Source organism: Poecilia reticulata, chromosome 3 (assembly GCF_904066995.2).
Source record: "Poecilia reticulata chromosome 3, P_reticulata-male-v2, whole genome shotgun sequence".
Taxonomy (NCBI): Eukaryota; Metazoa; Chordata; class Actinopteri; order Cyprinodontiformes; family Poeciliidae; genus Poecilia; species Poecilia reticulata.
In genome coordinates, this window is record NC_088832.1 from 34,058,150 (window position 1) to 34,075,869 (window position 17,720).

At 43.6% G+C, this 17,720-nt stretch overlaps 1 protein-coding gene and 1 long non-coding RNA gene across 4 annotated transcripts; both read left to right on the forward strand.

Moving 5' to 3' along the window:
* The first annotated feature begins 2,326 nt into the window (after window positions 1–2,326).
* On the forward strand, window positions 2,327–7,725 carry LOC145551182 (uncharacterized). 2 transcript variants are annotated; one of them, XR_014087027.1, is made up of 3 exons: window positions 2,327–3,611; window positions 4,125–4,235; window positions 7,412–7,725. It is a non-coding gene; the product is annotated as an uncharacterized LOC145551182 (long non-coding RNA). The 2 variants fall into 2 exon arrangements; XR_014087026.1 differs by lacking the exon at window positions 2,327–3,611 and having other exon boundaries at window positions 3,870–4,235.
* Window positions 7,726–8,305: 580 nt separating this feature from the next.
* On the forward strand, window positions 8,306–17,026 carry drd4b (dopamine receptor D4b). Of its 2 annotated transcripts, none has more exons than XM_081605542.1 (4): window positions 8,306–9,117; window positions 11,977–12,089; window positions 13,202–13,797; window positions 15,528–15,617. In XM_081605542.1, the coding sequence occupies exons 1-4, from the start codon at window positions 8,869–8,871 to the stop codon at window positions 15,545–15,547; spliced, it is 978 nt and encodes a 325-aa protein (XP_081461668.1). In that variant the 5' UTR covers window positions 8,306–8,868; the 3' UTR covers window positions 15,548–15,617. The 2 variants fall into 2 exon arrangements, with proteins under 2 accessions (XP_081461668.1, XP_081461667.1); XM_081605541.1 differs by lacking the exon at window positions 15,528–15,617 and adding an exon at window positions 16,619–17,026 and having other exon boundaries at window positions 8,315–9,117.
* Window positions 17,027–17,720: the final 694 nt, after the last annotated feature.

Genomic DNA, 17,720 nt, shown 5'->3' on the forward strand with positions numbered 1-17,720 from the left:
GGACATGGATAAAATGTGCCAGTGACGTCACATCTTTGTGCGTCGTGAAAGGACTCGGGGTGAATTTAGCATCTGCGCTGTGTTTTCCAAAGTATGTGAGCTTTTCTCCAAGTTCTTCTTCCTCCTCCTCCTCCTCCTCCTCCTCCTCCTCCTCCTCCTCCTCAGGCTCTTTTCCACGACGTGTGAAAAGCTAATTGCTGCTGACTTTATTCTAATGATATTCACGCCACAGGAGCTGCTGTGACCCGAACACCTTTAATCAAGAGTCGCTGTTGAAAACCTGTCAGCTGTTTGCAGCACGTGACGCTGATTCTGTGTCCGTGGCGTGAAAACCTGAAATTAAAGCGAATATTTAAAACGACACATTCAGGGGGAGATTAACAGACGGATCGCTGACATATAATAATTAGTGTTCAATGAGATTTTGTTTCTCTTGTGGTTAATTACTGAAATGTTTAGGCACAAATGGAACCCCATAAAAATAAAGATTAATGCTACATCGGAGGATCCTAATTACTGTTAAAAGAGTAATTATAGGAGAAACCTCATTTTAAAACGGATCAAGTTCAGTGAAGCCACCTGGGATCAAAGTTACAGAAGGCTTGTATATTGCAACTATCAGTTTTGTGGGAATTTTAAGTAGTAAAGTTGTATATTATTCTTTTTTATCACAAGTTAGCAAACTCGTTAGCTTCTAGCTTCTGAATCGTCACTGATGTTTAGAGAAAAAAATTATACAGAAATTAGAATATGGTTATTTTACAATGTTGTTTAACTGCCAGTGTTTTTATTTATTTCTTTTTTTAAATTGAAAATATGTAAAAGAAAAGCTGACTAAACAATTTTCTACAAAATAATTATGCTAATGCTAACTTTGGCTAACGGTAACAATGCAATGTTCTGTGGATTAATATGGAAATTAGAATATGGTTGATTTTATAACATTTTAACTATCTGCTCATTTTATTCAAATTAGTTACATTTAAAAGAAAACTAAATGCAGAATTTTCTTCAAACTAATTATGCTAAGCTAACTTGCTAGCTAATGGAAACTGATACAAATTTGCTTCAGATTCATCACTGCTGTTTAGAAGCGAATAAAATGTCCAAAACAGGATATAGTTGTTTAGTATTGCCTTCTAGTGGTTCATGTTTTCTTTTGTCCACTAAGGACACTAGTTAATGCTACCATATATAATAAAAATCATTATTTTTATTGTTTTTAAATGAAATTGGTTGAATTATTTCAAACAGTTCTTCTACCAACTAAATGCCTAAATCTGCCGAAATAAAACTAACTTGTTGTTCTTTTATAAATGTTCCAGTAGAAATTAATGCATGATGATAGTGCATGAAAATACTGGAAACTAAACTGGTTTCCTACCTAAAAATTCATCATAAATTCAATTTATAAATGAGAATTCCTCCTATAGGGAGACTAATTCATGCACATGATTACCCCAAGGGAGCGACAGACTGTAGTTTCAATAAAATATTCAACTCTTCCAGAGTACAGAAATATCTGGGAGACTCAGGTAAAATGATATTAATGAGCTAATGATCTCCTTAGAAACACACTTCATGGATGGATGGTCATTATCTCAGTAGATTTTTGCATTTCACCAGTTATTTTAGCAACGTTTTGACCCGATTCCCTCCCAGCTCTTCAAAGTTCGGAGACCCAAACTTGATAAAAGTTGTAACTTTTACTGATTATGCATTTAATTATAGACTGAAAAAAGGAAGACTCTGTACATGTGAACTTCAAAAACATTTCATTTTCTGCTTCTAATTCTCCAGAGGTCGAGGAACATCCAGAAGGAAAGCTGTTAAAGCAAAAACTTGGAGAAAAAGTGATTCATTTCCAGGACTTGCAGACCTGAGACTGAATGCAGAGTTGCAGACGTACATACAGAAACTAAACTTAAAGGATAAATACAACAGCATGTACGAAAAAGAAATAGAAAGTCAGGTGGTGGTAGTGAAAATAAGTTTATTTAGTTTTACATCAAAGTCGCTACAACCTGAAGGCAAAAGTTCAAACAGTTTGTGTCCAGAATGTGCGGGATCTGCAGAGCTAGCATCTCTAAAGACAACAAACAAAAACTGGGCAGACTAATTTTTTATTCTTTAACATACATTTTTTAAAATCCTGTTTGTAAAGATATTTTGAATATTTTTTCACTTGTGTGCAAACGGCATAAACTGTTGTTGTAAAGCTAACATTTACATTTTCTATTTTTTTATGCTATTGACCAGCTGCTACTTACCCTCTGCTTAGTTTCTGAGTTTTCTTGGGAATTTGTTGATTTGTGTCATAATTTCAGCCCTTCAGCTCCACCTTCAGTGGGCTGATTACTCATTACCCTCACCTGCTCTGTGCTGCTCCCTATTTAAACAGCTGCTCGTCACCAGCTCAGTGCGAGATCGTCTGTTGCCACTGTCACAGCTTTCAAGCCTTGTCCATGTTCCAAGTAGTCTACTGGTTTTCTGATCCTGCCTGTTTTTGACCACTGATTTTGCCTTTTCCCTCTGCTCTGAAGATTGTGCCCTCCTGTTGCTGAACCCTGCCTGGTCCTGACCCTGCCTCCTGGTTGCCGTCTATTGGATTACCTTGCCTGAGAAACCCCCGTGCATGACCCTGGACTGTGTTAACGACTAGCCTCTGGTTTGTGGATTTTGTCCCTGTCATCTAGTTCATCCCCGAGTCCCTGCGGCCCCCTCTGCCCTTTCACCCTACCCCCTCCAAGCTGGCTCCCCGACCCCGCTGGTCCCCCACTTCCTCACTCACCAGTGTGACCACTCCCTGTGGAACCCACCCCCTTCCCTTTATTTAGTAATAAACTTTTTGATCTGATCTCTGGTCTTGGCTGCGTTTTGGGTTCTGGCTGATTTTGCATACTCGTTACAGTACGATCTCGCCAGTATGAACCCACAGCCTAATCCGGTTTGGTGTTCTAGTGTGGAGAATGCCATTACTGGCCTAGAAAGAAATGTCCAGGAGCTTTTACAGGGACTTTCATCTCTAAAAGATTCCCAAACTCAAGCTAGGCCCTCCATTACACCGCCACGTCCTCTAGCTGTCACTCCCTCAGCTAACGCTAACAATGAACCTAAGATCCCCCCCCCAGAGCGTTTTGATGGGGATCCCGAACAGTGCCGACCTTTTTTAACTCAGTGTTCTCTGCTTTTTGAACTCCAGCCCTCTGCCTTCCCTTCTGAGCGGGCCAAGGTGGCCTACACCATCTCTCTACTATCTGGTAAGGCAAAACAGTGGGGAACTTCTGAATGGGAGAATGATGCCGACAGCTGTGACTCATTTTTTGATTTTTCTGAAGAAATGAAGAGGGTTTTTGATCCAGTCCGTCCTGAGAGGGAGGCTGCCAGGAGACTGTTTTCTCTCAAACAGGGCTCTCGACCTGTTACTGACTACATAATCAATTTCCATGCCTTGAAGTCCAGTTGCCTTTGGAATAATGAAGCCCTGTTTGACGTTTTTTACCAGGGCCTGTCAGATGAGATTAAGGATGAGATTGCTGCCCGTGACCCTCCGAGGACCCTTGAGGCCTTAGAAAGGCTTGCCACACGGATTGATCAACGTCTTCGTGAACGTAAGAGGGAGAGGTCTTCAGCTAATTATCAAAGAAGGGTTTCAACTGTCCAGGTCAGTCCCTGCAGCATGCCACAGGTCTCCACAACTCCCCTACTGGCACTGAGGAGCCCATGCAGTTGGGTAGGACCAGGCTCTCTGCTGAAGAGAGGGAGAGGAGGTTCAGAAATCACCTGTGTTTCTACTGTGGAGAGAGAAACCATCGCGCTCTTTGCTGTCCGTCAAAAGAACAGGCTCAGTAAAGCCCGGGGGTCTTTGCTGAGCCCTATCCTCAGATCTCAGAACCCTCCACACAACCAGTGCACCATCAGATTTTCTGACTCTCCTGAAGGCAGGGAGGTTCCTGTTTTCATTGATTCTGGGGCTGATGCTGACTTTATTGATGTTAGCCTAGCACATGCGCTCGCCTTGGAGTTGGAACCTCTAGATAAACCACGTGAGATTTTTGCTATTGATGGGCATCTGATTGATCAAATAACCCACTGCACTAAGCCTGTGTCTGTACTGATTTCAGGAAATCACCACGACAGGATCACGTTTCTGCTGACCAGGTCTCCTGAGATCCCCGTGATTCTGGGACGCCCATGGCTAATCAAGCACAGTCCAGTCATCAATTGGCTCACGGGTGAGGTTCAGTCTTGGGGTTCATCTTGCTCCACTTCTTGTTTAAAGGAAGCCCCCATCATGGCTTCCCCCGTGAGGTCACCCATGACTATCCAGATTTGTCTAAAGTCCCTAAGGTTTACCATGATCTGTGTGAGGTGTTTAACAAATCAAAGGCCACTTCTCTGCCTCCCCATAGAGAGTACGACTGTGCCATTGACCTCCGCCCTGGAACCACCCCACCCAGGGGCAGATTGTATTCCATTTCTGGTCCTGAAAGAGAGGCTATGGAGAAATACCTTTCCGATGCCCTCAAAGCAGGTCTTATAAGAAAGTCTTCCTCTCCAGCAGGTGCAGGATTCTTTGTGGGCAAGAAGGATGGATCTCTTAGGCCCTGCATCGATTATCGAGGTCTTAACGAAATTACTGTCAAGAACAGGTACCCTCTACCTCTCATGACTTCTGCCTTTGAGCTCCTTCAAGGAAGTACTGTGTTTACTAAGCTGGATCTGCGCAATGCCTACCATCTGGTCCGTATAAGGGAGGGAGATGAGTGGAAGACGGCTTTTAACACCCCTTCAGGGCACTATGAATATCTGGTCATGCCCTTTGGGCTCACCAATGCCCCAGCCGTTTTCCAGGCATTGGTTAACGATGTCTTAAGGGATATGTTAAACAGATTTGTTTTTGTATACCTCGATGACATTTTGATTTTTTCCAAGGATCTCCCCACCCACATCAAGCATGTTCGTGAGGTTCTTCTTAGGCTCCTCCAGAATAATCTATTTGTGAAGGCGGAGAAATGTGCTTTTCATCAGCCATCTGTATCCTTCTTGGGTTTTATCATTGCTCCTGGCAGGATTACCATGGATCCATCAAAGGTGGCAGCCGTCTTGGAGTGGCCCAAACCATCCAGTCGGAAGGAACTTCAACGGTTTCTTGGATTTGCCAATTTTTATCGCCGTTTTATCAAGGGTTATAGTTCAGTGGCTGCCCCTCTTCATCAACTCACTTCCACCAAGACTCAGTTCCAGTGGTCTTCAGAGGCAGAACATGTTTTTGGTAAGCTGAAAAGTCTTTTCACTTCAGCTCCCATTCTGCGTTTTCCTGATCCGTCTAACCCTTTTGTTGTGGAGGTTGATGCTTCAGATACTGGGGTTGGAGCCGTCCTGTCGCAACGGTTTGCAGATGATGCCAGGCTACATCCTTGTGCCTTTTTTTCTCGCCGGCTCTCTGCCTCCGAGAGAAACTACGACGTAGGAGACAGAGAGTTGTTAGCTATTAAACTAGCATTGGAAGAATGGAGGCACTGGCTGGAGGGGTCGGCACTTCCTTTTACTGTGTGGACAGACCATAAGAACTTGGAATACCTCAAGTCAGCCAGGAGACTGAACCCACGACAGGCTAGATGGGCACTGTTTTTTAGCAGATTTGACTTCACTCTGGCCTACCGACCTGGCAGCAAGAATGTCAAACCAGATGCCCTTTCAAGACTTCATCTGTCCTCTGTCTGCTCTTCTGATTCTGTTGACCATGACTACATCCTTCCCTCCAAGACCAGGTTAGCTCTAACCAGAATAGAGACCTTGCTCAGGAGGAGTCATCGAAAACAACCACCTCCAGCTCAATGTCCTGAGGGTCTTCTGTTTGTTCCTGAAGAGATGGTACCTAAAGTCCTTCAATTCTGTCATGGCTCTAAACTTTTCTGTCATCCAGGTATTACAAAGACTCTGGCTGTGGTCCAGTCAGGATTCTGGTGGCCCACTCTGAGAAAGGACACACGAGAGTTTGTTTTAGCATGTGTCACCTGTTCCAGAGTTAAGCCCTCCAGACGCCCCCCAGCTGGTCTTCTGAGGCCTCTGCCGATTCCTCATCGACCATGGTCCCACATCTCTATGGATTTTGTCACCGGCCTGCCTCCCTCTCAAGGTAACACGGTACTCCTCACTGTGGTTGACAGGTTCTCCAAGATGACCCACCTCATTCCTTTACACAAGTTACCTTCAGCACCTGATCTCGCTAGTGTGATGGCTCGAGAGGTGTTCAGACTTCATGGCATTCCCCGCAACATTGTATCTGATAGAGGACCACAATTCATTTCCCGTTTTTGGAGTGAGTTTTGCACCCTTCTCGGCATTGAGGTCAGTCTTTCTTCAGGTTTTCACCCTCAGACGGATGGCCAGACAGAGGATAAATCAGGAAGTAGAGTCCAAGTTGCGCATCCTTTGCATGGACGCTCCTAGTCGCTGGTCCCAGAACTTACCTTGGGTTGAATATGCCATTAATGGATTACCATCGAGCTCCACAGGTCTGTCACCTTTTCATGTCGTTTATGGCTATCAGCCGCCCATTCTCTCTGTTCAGGAGGGAGCCACCCAGGTCCCTGCTGCCAATTTATCAGCACGTCGCTGTCTCAGAGTTTGGAGAAGGGCCAGAGCTACTCTCTGCAAGACTTCTGCGGTTTATGCCAGGAATGCCAATCGCCACAGATCCCAAGCCCCGAGATACCTGGTCGGTCAGAGGGTGTGGTTATCTACAAAGGATCTGCCCATCAAGGTAGAGAACCGCAAGTTGGCACCCCGTTTTGTGGGCCCATTTCCTGTTACTAAGATTGTTAACCCAGTAGCGGTACGTCTCAAACTACCGCCTTCATTACGGGTACACCCCACCTTCCATGTCTCCAAGATCAAACCACTGATGTCATCCAGGTTGTGCCCTCCAGCCAGACCCCCTCCACCCCCCGACTCATTGATGGGGCCCCTGCCTTTACTGTGAGGCGGTTACTGCGTTCCCGACGTTGGGGCCGTGGCATCCAATATCTTGTGGACTGGAAAGGTTATGGTCCTGAGGAGAGGTCCTGGGTTCCTTCTCGCCTGGTCCTGGACAAGGACCTTGTCCGCAAGTTCCACCGCCAGCATCCGGACCAGCCCAGAGGGGCGTCAAGAGCCGCCCCTTGAGGGGGAGGTGATGTCATAATTTCAGCCCTTCAGCTCCACCTTCAGTGGGCTGATTACTCATTACCCTCACCTGCTCTGTGCTGCTCCCTATTTAAACAGCTGCTCGTCACCAGCTCAGTGCGAGATCGTCTGTTGCCACTGTCACAGCTTTCAAGCCTTGTCCATGTTCCAAGTAGTCTACTGGTTTTCTGATCCTGCCTGTTTTTGACCACTGATTTTGCCTTTTCCCTCTGCTCTGAAGATTGTGCCCTCCTGTTGCTGAACCCTGCCTGGTCCTGACCCTGCCTCCTGGTTGCCGTCTATTGGATTACCTTGCCTGAGAAACCCCCGTGCATGACCCTGGACTGTGTTAACGACTAGCCTCTGGTTTGTGGATTTTGTCCCTGTCATCTAGTTCATCCCCGAGTCCCTGCGGCCCCCTCTGCCCTTTCACCCTACCCCCTCCAAGCTGGCTCCCCGACCCCGCTGGTCCCCCACTTCCTCACTCACCAGTGTGACCACTCCCTGTGGAACCCACCCCCTTCCCTTTATTTAGTAATAAACTTTTTGATCTGATCTCTGGTCTTGGCTGCGTTTTGGGTTCTGGCTGATTTTGCATACTCGTTACAGATTTGAGGTTAAATTGTTTTATGTAATGTAGCTTCTCATATGTGGAGGATTTATTTACCAATTTATTGATTTATTTTGGCCATTTTTAACATTTAAGTGCAAAATGCTGAAAAGTAAAACAAAACTAACAAAAACAAGAAAAGAATAAAACATGAAAAAACTGATCTGTTATTTGTTTCAGCATCTTGTCTAATTGATTTTGTGATTTATTTTGTATTAATTATTTGTATATTTGTTACTGCAAAAACAAAATCTTACTAAGTATATATATTATATTGCTTTGTTTCTCCAGTTTTAATGGTTTTTTTCTTTTGAACAAAATTTATGGCTTCAATTTAGCTCCATAGGGATAATTTAAGGTAAATAATTCTTGTTCCTGGCAGATTATTCCACTTTTACCAAGACATTTTTTCCATACAAGTGAAATAATCTATCAATTTTATAACCAATAATCAATTTTAAGAAATTATTGGCTTAAAACAAGCTCCCATTTCTTACTGAAGAGGCTGTACTTTAGTTTTGTCGTATTTCAAGTGTACTGAGATATTAGAAACTAGTTTTTTCACTTAACTCTGTTGTCTGCCCGATGCATGGAGAGGTGAAATGTTATTCTCTGCTGTTTGTCTTCATTAATTCCTTTAATAAACTATTTATTTAGTCTCCTGTCAGACTTGGGGACTAAAGTGTTTTACTTCCAGTTTGGTCGGCCGCCGTGAAGCTGATTCGTCACCCTGCGCAGATTGGTCACACACACCGCGCAGAGCCGCAGTAAGAAGATTTACGCGCACGGATTTGCTCTTGGCTTCTGATTCGCTAAATTGTTCCTGCATGAGCAGGTTGCAAGACGACAGGAGGAAACAGATCCTGCAGGAATCTGTCGGGAACAACCGTGAAAAAAAAAGTGGAAACTGCGATCGGATGAAGTCTGCGGCTGCGGCGCGGAGGTTTTTGCGCACGGAGAGCGTTGCGCACCGGAGGAACTCGCTTGGAAAGCCGCCGTTTGCTGCGTAGCTGCCGGGTTTCTGCCTCATAGATGAAAACCCCACCGGAGAGACGTGGGGGCCCCTCCGTCTGCCACCGCCGGGGACCATGGCGGACAACTTCTCGGATCTGATCAACGAGTCGCTGCCGGCGGCTCCGGTTGCGCACTACAACTTCCCGGCGCTCATATTCGGGATTTTACTGATCATCACCGTCACTGCGGGAAACGTGCTGGTGTGCCTCAGTGTTTACTTGGAGAAGGCTTTGAAAACTACGACCAACTACTTCATAGTGAGTCTGGCGTTTGCGGATTTGCTGCTGGCGGTTCTGGTTCTGCCGCTCTTCGTTTACGCAGAGGTGAGGTGGTTTTTGCGTGAAGAGAAGCAAAAATTATTTAGTTTTTTTTTATTGTGAGTGCCTCTTCACTCTGTTACCTGTAAATAAATTCCTGTACAATTTAAAAGCAGTTCATCTGGCAGCAGGTTTATCTCAGTGTCTTAGAGGTGGAGTTAAAAAAAAAAACACGGAAAAGTCGATTTTTTAAAATTACTTTCTGAGTTCAGAAATTTCTACGTTTTTTCTAGAAAAATCCTGAGATTAAACTTAAACTTTCATATTTTTTCTTGAAAATTTTCAACTTTTTGAACTCAGAAATTTTAATTATTTCTGTCAGATTTTTGACTTTTTGAGTTTAAAAGAAAATTAAAGAGTTTTCTACAAATTAGAAACTGTACATAGTTCGCTAGCTGGCTAACTTATTAGCTAGCTGGCTAACTTATTAGCTAGCTGGCTAACACAGCTGTTCAGGAAATCATATTAAAATTAGAAAATGATGATTTCCACTATTATGAACTAACACGTTTTATCTAAATTAGCTAAATATATTTAAAAGAAAAAAAGTTTTCTACAAAGTAATTCTTGTAAGCTAAATTGTTAGCATCAGTGAATACCGTGATATCACGGTCGTTAGCACAAGCTAGCTAACAGCTCTGGCTAACAGAACTAGGTGTTAGCTAGCTCTGTTATCTAACAGAGCTGTTCATGAAAAATCATATTAAAATTAGAAAATGGTGATTTCCACTAATGTTAACTAACATGTTTTATCTAAATTAGCTAAATATATTTAAAATATATTCTGACTTGATTAAAATAAGTTTACTAAGTTAAGTGAAAATAAAACAAGAAATCCACAGTTTTTATAGCTGGTGACAAACTTAGCTAAAGACAAAATGCCTATTTATTTATTTATTTAGCAAGCTTTTTCAATAAATATGTGAAAAGAAAAAAAACCCACTTAAAAATCTAAAGCTCAGAGTTTGGAGCTAAAAAAAAAAAGTCCCATTACATTAAAAGCCTGATGCCATTGGTGTCCTTATGTTGTAGATATTATTAATGTAGATCACATCGACTACAACGTAACAAAATAACAGACAAATGAGGCGCGTGAACTGGACAGTGATCCAAAATATACAAATGGATTCAAGTTGCAAAATGAGGCGGAAATGCTGCAAAACAAAAAAACAAAACTACACATTTGGAGTTAATTTCCAGGCAGAAACTCAACAGAAATACAAAATAAACATAAAAGCATTCAGAAAATACATCTGGTGTTTTGGATGCAAACATCCTGACGGAGATGATCGACATGAGGAGCACAGGAGCTTCCCTGCTGGGTAAATGAGCGGCTATAATTCTTATTCCCCAGGTTATCCAGGTGTAATCTAACCGTCGCCTGAAAGCTTCCTGCTTGGTTCTCTTCCCTGTCAACAGGGCCGGTCCAAACCTTTTTGGAGTCCAAAACAGATTTTTATTTCAGGCCCCCTGTCTGATGTTTTATTATTACTACGCTACCTATCATTAGCATTATTTGTAATTAGCTTACATCAGGGGTGTCCAAAGTGGGTCCTGGAGGCCCGGCATCCTGCATGTTTTAGTTCTTTCCCTGGTTTAACACACCTGGATCAAATGATGGCTCGTTAGAAGGCCTAAGAGGAACATTGACCTGCTGAAAAGGTTGTTACCACCACCAGGGAGAGAACTAAAACATGCAGGATGCCGGCCCTCCAGGACCAACTGGACACCCCTGGCTTACATCATGCCAGAAGAGAGAGCTGAGCCAAAAAGCGAAGCTCTCGATTTACCGGTCGATCTACGTTCCCACCCTCATCTATGGTCATGAGCTTTGGGTCATGACCGAAAGAACGAGATCACGGATACAAGCGGCCGAAATGGGTTTCCTCCTCCGCAGGGTGGCTGGGCTCTCCCTTAGAGAGAGAAGCTCGGTCATCCGGGAGGGACTCAGAGTAGAGCCGCTGCTCCTCCACGTCGAGAGGAGCCAGTTGAGGCTCGGGCATCTGGTCAGGATGCCTCCTGGACGCCTCCCTGGTGAGGAGTTCAGGTCCCACCGGGAGGAGGGGAGACCCAGGACACGCTGGAGGGACGATGTCTCTCTATGGCCTGGAAACGCCTTGGGGTTCCTGGAGGAGCTGGAAGAGGCTGGAGAGGGAAGTCTGGGCCTCCTGAGGCTGCTGACCCCACGACCCGACCCCGGATAAGATGGATGGATGGATGGATGGATGGATGGATGGATGGATGGATGGATGGATGGATGGATGGATGGATGGATTTATTATGGCTGTTTTAACCTTATATGAGTAACAAACATGAAAATATTACTCATATTTTGAAATGCAGATCGGTTTTTATGTGTCCCATATTTGAAAGTAGCATCAGCTGATAAAAACTAAATTTACAGTAAACATGTTTGATATCTTTTATTTCCCCAACAGCAGAAATCATCACAGATGAACCATTATTTCTGTAATATCTATAAAAAAACACTGTAGGAATAGTTTTTCAATGTGTAATCGCATTTAGTTTGTGTAGTATATTATTAATCCTGCTAGCTTGGTGCCCATGGGCGCCCCCTGGTGGTGTGGGGGGTCAGGAGCAGACGCCTTGGCCCGGCTCTGCCTGTAAGTCTCCGTTGAAAAGCCCAGTTTGTGATCTTGTTACCTCGCAGTGAGGCGTCACACCGCCGGCATGCAGTCCCTGGATTAGAGACGTCAGCGTGCGCTCACCTGCAGACGGCGGGGGGAAGTGGGCGGCGCCTGATTGTTTGTGTTCAGGATTACACTTTTTCTCACTGGGATTTGGGTCAGCTAATGACGTGTTGTGTGTGTGTGTGTGTGTGTGTGTGTGTGTGTTCTGGAGCAGTTTCAGGGTGGAGTTTGGACCCTGAACATGACGATATGTGACGGCCTGATGACCATGGACGTGATGCTGTGCACCGCGTCGATCTTCAACCTGTGTGCCATCAGCGTGGACCGGTGGGTTTCCCCTTACTGTGGTCCGGATCACTGGTTCTACTGGGTCTGTCTGGATTTCAGCCACTTTTTCAGTCAATCAAGGCTTTTAACTCTCTGTTCTGCTAATCACCCAACAAAATAAACATTTTACTGACTGAGTCCATTTAAAACTTTTAGAAGGAATAAATCTTCACCTGTCAGATGTTAATAACGCTGCTGTAATTTCACTGATGGTCCGGTTGGCTCAGTTTGATTAGAGAACAAAATCACAACATTTGTAACATTTTAAAATTTTGCCCAGGATAAATTGTTCCAGGTGTTTTTGCAGTAAAAGATAACATTGTTGTTTTGAGACCATTTTCAAGTAATGCAAGAACACATCCTCAAAGCTCAATAAACTTTAAATTAAATAAAACAAATAAAATGAATTATGGAGTCTCTGTAAACAAATCTGTCCTTCAAAAAACAAAAGGACCCAGCTGGAGACTTTTGTCATCCAGTTCTTGGCAGAAGGAGGAAAAAAATTATTCAAATGGAAATTATTGAATTTGTTTTAATTCATCACATGATTAATTGATTTATTGATTATTGCCACAGGCCTATTTTCACCCGCTGCGGTTTTCTTTCACACTGCTCTGTGTCAAACGATCCAAACTAGTTGAAAAAGCTGTTCCCCTCCTGGCCTGTGGGGGCGCTGCACCAAAGACCACTGAAGGAAACGACATGAAAACCTCCGAAGACATTGAGCGCAACTTCCTTCTTCATGAAATTGAAACAAAGTGGAGTGGCGTCAGATTTTAGCGGCTGTAGGAGTCCTCTTGTGTCTTCGAGGCAAAATAAATGTAAACAACGTCCAACATTTGCTGCTAAGCTAGCTGCTACATCACAAGGACATTTCCTGCTGCAAATGTATAGAGATAACCTGTTCGGTTCATTAAGAAACTCTCTTCCAGTTACTTACTACACCATGTTTTTTATTAACTTATACCATAGATTTGAAAATATTTAGCATTATAACAATCCAGACAAAACGGCTTCGTGTCAAAGAGCTTTTTGTGTGAAAGTTTTCCTTTCACACAAGAACCTGAAAGAGAACCAAGCTTTGTTTGATGTAGCTGATGTTTCTTTTGCAGGTTCATTGCGGTGTCCATACCGCTGAATTACAACCGTAAACACGTGGACTACCGGCAGCTCATCCTGCTGTCCGCCACCTGGCTGCTGGCCTTGGCCGTCGCCTCGCCCGTCATCTTCGGCATCAACAACGTGCCGAACCGCAACCCCAGAGAGTGCAAACTGGAGGACAACAACTACGTGGTGTACTCGTCCGTCTGCTCCTTCTTCATCCCCTGCCCCATCATGGTGCTGCTCTACTTTGGGGTTTTTCGAGGCCTGAGGCGGTGGGAGGAGGCGCGGAAGGCCAAGCTGCGCAGCAGCATCGAGGCGTGCCGGAAGCTGCAGCAGAGCAGCGCGGTCGGCGGTGCCCTGCCCCCGATGATGGGCACCATCCCCGGGGCGCTGCCCATGCCGCTGCCCAGGATCATAGAGAGAGATCTGGCCCAGTCTCGCATGGACGACTCAGGCGACTACGTCCAGCAGGAGATTCCTTATCCACGGGAGTACCGGGAAAACTCAGTGCCAACAGTGAGATTCAACCAGCAGCAAGTCAAGAAGAGGGCGAAGATCAACAGCAGGGAACGGAAAGCTATGAGGGTCCTACCGGTTGTAGTAGGTGAGTAAAAACTGATGGAACTGCTTTAAATATTATTCTGGGTGCTTTTGGGCCTCTTGGACCAGGCAGTTGGAGTATTTTTAGTATGCTGGTCCGTCTGCAGACTAATAATGGCTCCTGAAACCCAGATTATGACTCGTAGTCTCCCTTGCGGTGTTTTCTCACCTGATAGTCCGGTAGACTCTGATAAATTGGCCTAATTTAGAGCAGAAATGTGTGGTCTGCACTGCTGGTTGGTGGTTTTGTTGTAATATTTTTGCCACTAATCAACTCCCAACGTTGTGGCACCCAACTTGGGGCGGTTAATTTTTAAATCCATTAATGTTTGTTCTTAAGCTAAGGGTGCTTTCACCCCTGATGGTCCTCTAGATTTGGTTTGATTGGGGACCAAAGTTGCAACACTAGTTACATTTTAAGCTGCTGCTGTTTTCTTTCACACCAAACAAACCCTTTAAAAAACCTGTTCCCCTCCTCGCCTGTGAGGGCGCTGCACCGAGAACCACTGAAGGAAGCAGCATAAAAACCTCTGAAGAAGACACTGAGCACAACTTCCTTCATGAAATGTAAACAAAAATGGAGTGATGTCAGATTTTAGCGGTTGTAGTATTTCCTTTTTATCTTTGATTAAAGACCACAAGTCATTATTCCTCCTAGTGCTGGTCTAATCATTTGTTTTGGTTGTATTTACGCAGAATCCCCTGCACTGTAGTCCATTTCCTGCTTTTGGAGCGGTCTCCAGTCTGCTTGGTGTTCACATATCGATTTGAACCACACCAGAGTTCACTTAACCTGAACCAACACCGAGGTTTGTAGGAGAAGCAGATTTGCTTCATTGGTCCGATTGAGCATCAGACCAAAGTCCAATTGAACTGGACTTTCTGGGGGTCCAAAATCCAAATCCAAACGGTCTGGATTTGGATTAAAGTGGACTGAATAGCACAGGTGGAAAAATACCCTTAAGGTTCATTAACACCAGCGCTGTTAAGTCCGCTCTAATCCAACTCGAGTCCGTCTAGAAAGTTTGGTTTGTTTGAGGTGTGAATGCGTTATTGAATTCTGATCCACCTACAAATCCAGGTTTCAGTTTGGTTGAAGTGAACTCTGGTTCAGTTTGAATGCATATGTGAACGCCAAGCAGATCGGAGACTGTTCCAAAAGCAGGAAGTGGACTACAGCGCAGGGCATTCTGGGTAAAAACAACCAAAACCAATCCACTAAGCTCGTGATAGCGGGAGAAATAGCTAGTTTGTTTTTTTTATCTAAGACAGAAGAGAAATCCTAGAGGTGCTAAAATCTGACGTCACTGCATCTTTGTTTCTATTTGGTGAAGAAGGAAGTTTTGCTCAGTGTCTTCAGAGGCTTTCATGTTTTCTTCTGGTTCTTGGTGCAGCGCCCCCACAGGCCAGGAGGGGAACATGTTGCTCAAAGGGTTTGGTTGGTTCGACTCAGAGCAGAGAGAAAGAGAAACGCAGGTGGAGCAGATGATGCAACTTTGGTCCCAATCGAACCAAATCTACCGGGCTGTCAGGTGGAAAAGCCCATGGTAACCTGAGGTGACCAAACAAGGTCCAGAATGTTTACAAGCAATTTAGTCCTTTAATTTAGCGCCAACTAAACATGTGAACCAGACACCAACTTCAGTGCCGTTAGCCATTAGCTATAGCTGATACTAGCATACAGGCCACTGATGACACTAGACAACCTCACTCGGTTTGTGAATCTTCCTGCAGACTCTGATCAGAGCTCTTAGGCGAGGAGGTCGACCTTCCTGCAGGTCATCCTGAGTCCCGGGATAAAAGCGGCGCTCCTGACCAACCGTAGCTCCTCATGCAGCGCTGTCACAGCTTAAAGCCTGCAATCCAATTATCACACAACACATGACGTTAAACTCAGACTGAGGAAACAGCCTGAGATCCAGTCAGCGGCTGGTTTCAGCAACAGACGAGTTTTATTCCGAGAAGCAAAATAAAATGTTCTGTTTCACATTCAAAACAAACATAATTGGGTGCAAACCGCTCAGCTAAGCAGATTTTAATTCATTGGGTTGAACAACAATAAACTCTCCAGAATAATGAAGGACGAAATCCATTTTACTGAAAACAAAGCAGATGTTCATGATTTCTCACAACATTGAGGACAAGCTGTAGTCTACTCTTTGTTTCTACACAGCTCCCTTGAGGTCTGGACTTTGACTAGGCCACAGCAACACCTTGATTCTTTGCTGATCATTATTGTTCTGTCGATAATCCAGTCTGGTCCATCTGGCCGAATTGATGGGCCTCAAATTTGTCTCTTTTGGCCCACTCAAAGAAAAAAATAAAATAAAATTACAAAAATAAATTGATACAAGAATAAAGTCAAAATAATACGATAAATTTGTAGTAATAAGAGAATAAAGTCGTAAAATTACAGAAATGAACTCAGAAGAGAATACATTAAAAATAAAACAAGAATAAAGTCAAAATAATAATAGAAATAAAGTTGTAATTACAAGAATAAAGTCGTACGAGAATAAGGTCAAAATAATAAAAAAATAAAATAAAAATTACGAGAATGAAGCTAAAATAACGCAAAATTAAAGTCATAATAATTTGGAATCAAGGTTATAAAATTTTGGGAATAAAGTCAAACAGTAGTATTGCAGTGTTGTGTCTCTATTATAATACTTTTTCTCTCATTTCTTTATATATTTTTTATTTTCTTTGCCTATCCCTAATAATTTTAATCTTCTCATCTGTAAAATCAGACCTAACTCTTTGAATCCGACCAGATTCTCACCATCCAGCTCTCTCAACCTGCGGCTCTCCTCTTCGCCCTGCAGGCTGCTTCCTGCTCTGCTGGACGCCGTTCTTCGTGGTGCACACGATGCGAGCGTTGTGCCTGACGTGCAACATCCCCGACGCGCTGATGAGCACCGTCACCTGGCTCGGCTACGTCAACAGCGCCCTCAATCCCATCATCTACACCATGTTCAACACGGAGTTCAAGAAGTTCTTCAAGAAATGTTTCCGGAGCTGCTGCTGACAGCGGATCGCTGCCTCCACAGACTGAAACACCAGAGGAGGTTTGGGTTCACAACGTCAGACTGAGACATTTCCAGTTCGGCTCGCGAACTGGAAAGAAGAGGAAGAACATTTTGTTTAAGTTCTGATTTCATTTGAGGTTTTTATGGATTTTATGTAAAATACTAATGGACTTTGTTTGGTCTGAAATAAAGATTTATTTGACCTTTTGTGGGAGGATGCTGTCCGTCCACCTGTAGCTGGATCTGCTAGCTACAGCCCTGGATAAGAAGATTTATAAGGAGACTGAAGAACACAACAGGTCTGGAAAGATTATCCAATAGCAAAACCTTTGGTGGGCACTGCTAGCTAAAAAGCTAGCTGTGCTAATGCTAAAGCACTAATTAGAAACTTCTGCTAACTCTAAAGCACTAATTAGAAACTTTAGTTCTGCTAACTAAAGCACTAACCATAAACTTCAGTTCTGCTAATTCTAAAGCACTAACCATAAATGTCAGTTCTGCTCATTCTAAAGCACTAACCATAAACTTTAGTTCTGCTAACTCTAAAGCACTAACCATAAACTTTAGTTCTGCTAACTTTATAGCACTAACCATAAACTTTAGTTCTGCTAACTCTAAAGCACTAACCATAAACTTTAGTTCTGTTAACTCTAAAGCACTAACCATAAACTTTAGTTCTGCTAACTCTATAGCACTAACCATAAACTTTAGTTCTGCTAACTCTAAAGCACTAACCATAAACTTTAGTTCTGCTAACTCTAAAGCACTAACCATAAACTTTAGTTCTGCTAACTCTAAAGCACTAACCATAAACTTTAGTTCTGCTAACTCTAAAGCACTAACCATAAACTTTAGTTCTGCTAACTCTAAAGCACTAACCATAAACTTTAGTTCTGCT

Excerpts from the sequence above, each read along its gene's own strand:
- drd4b (XM_081605541.1), top strand. The coding sequence starts at position 8,869 with ATGGCGGACAACTTCTCGGATCTGATCAACGAGTCGCTGCCGGCGGCT. Across the intron at positions 9,118-11,976 it reads CGCTCTTCGTTTACGCAGAG|TTTCAGGGTGGAGTTTGGAC; the intron begins GTGAGGTGGTTT and ends GTTCTGGAGCAG. Across the intron at positions 12,090-13,201 it reads TGTGCCATCAGCGTGGACCG|GTTCATTGCGGTGTCCATAC; the intron begins GTGGGTTTCCCC and ends TTTCTTTTGCAG.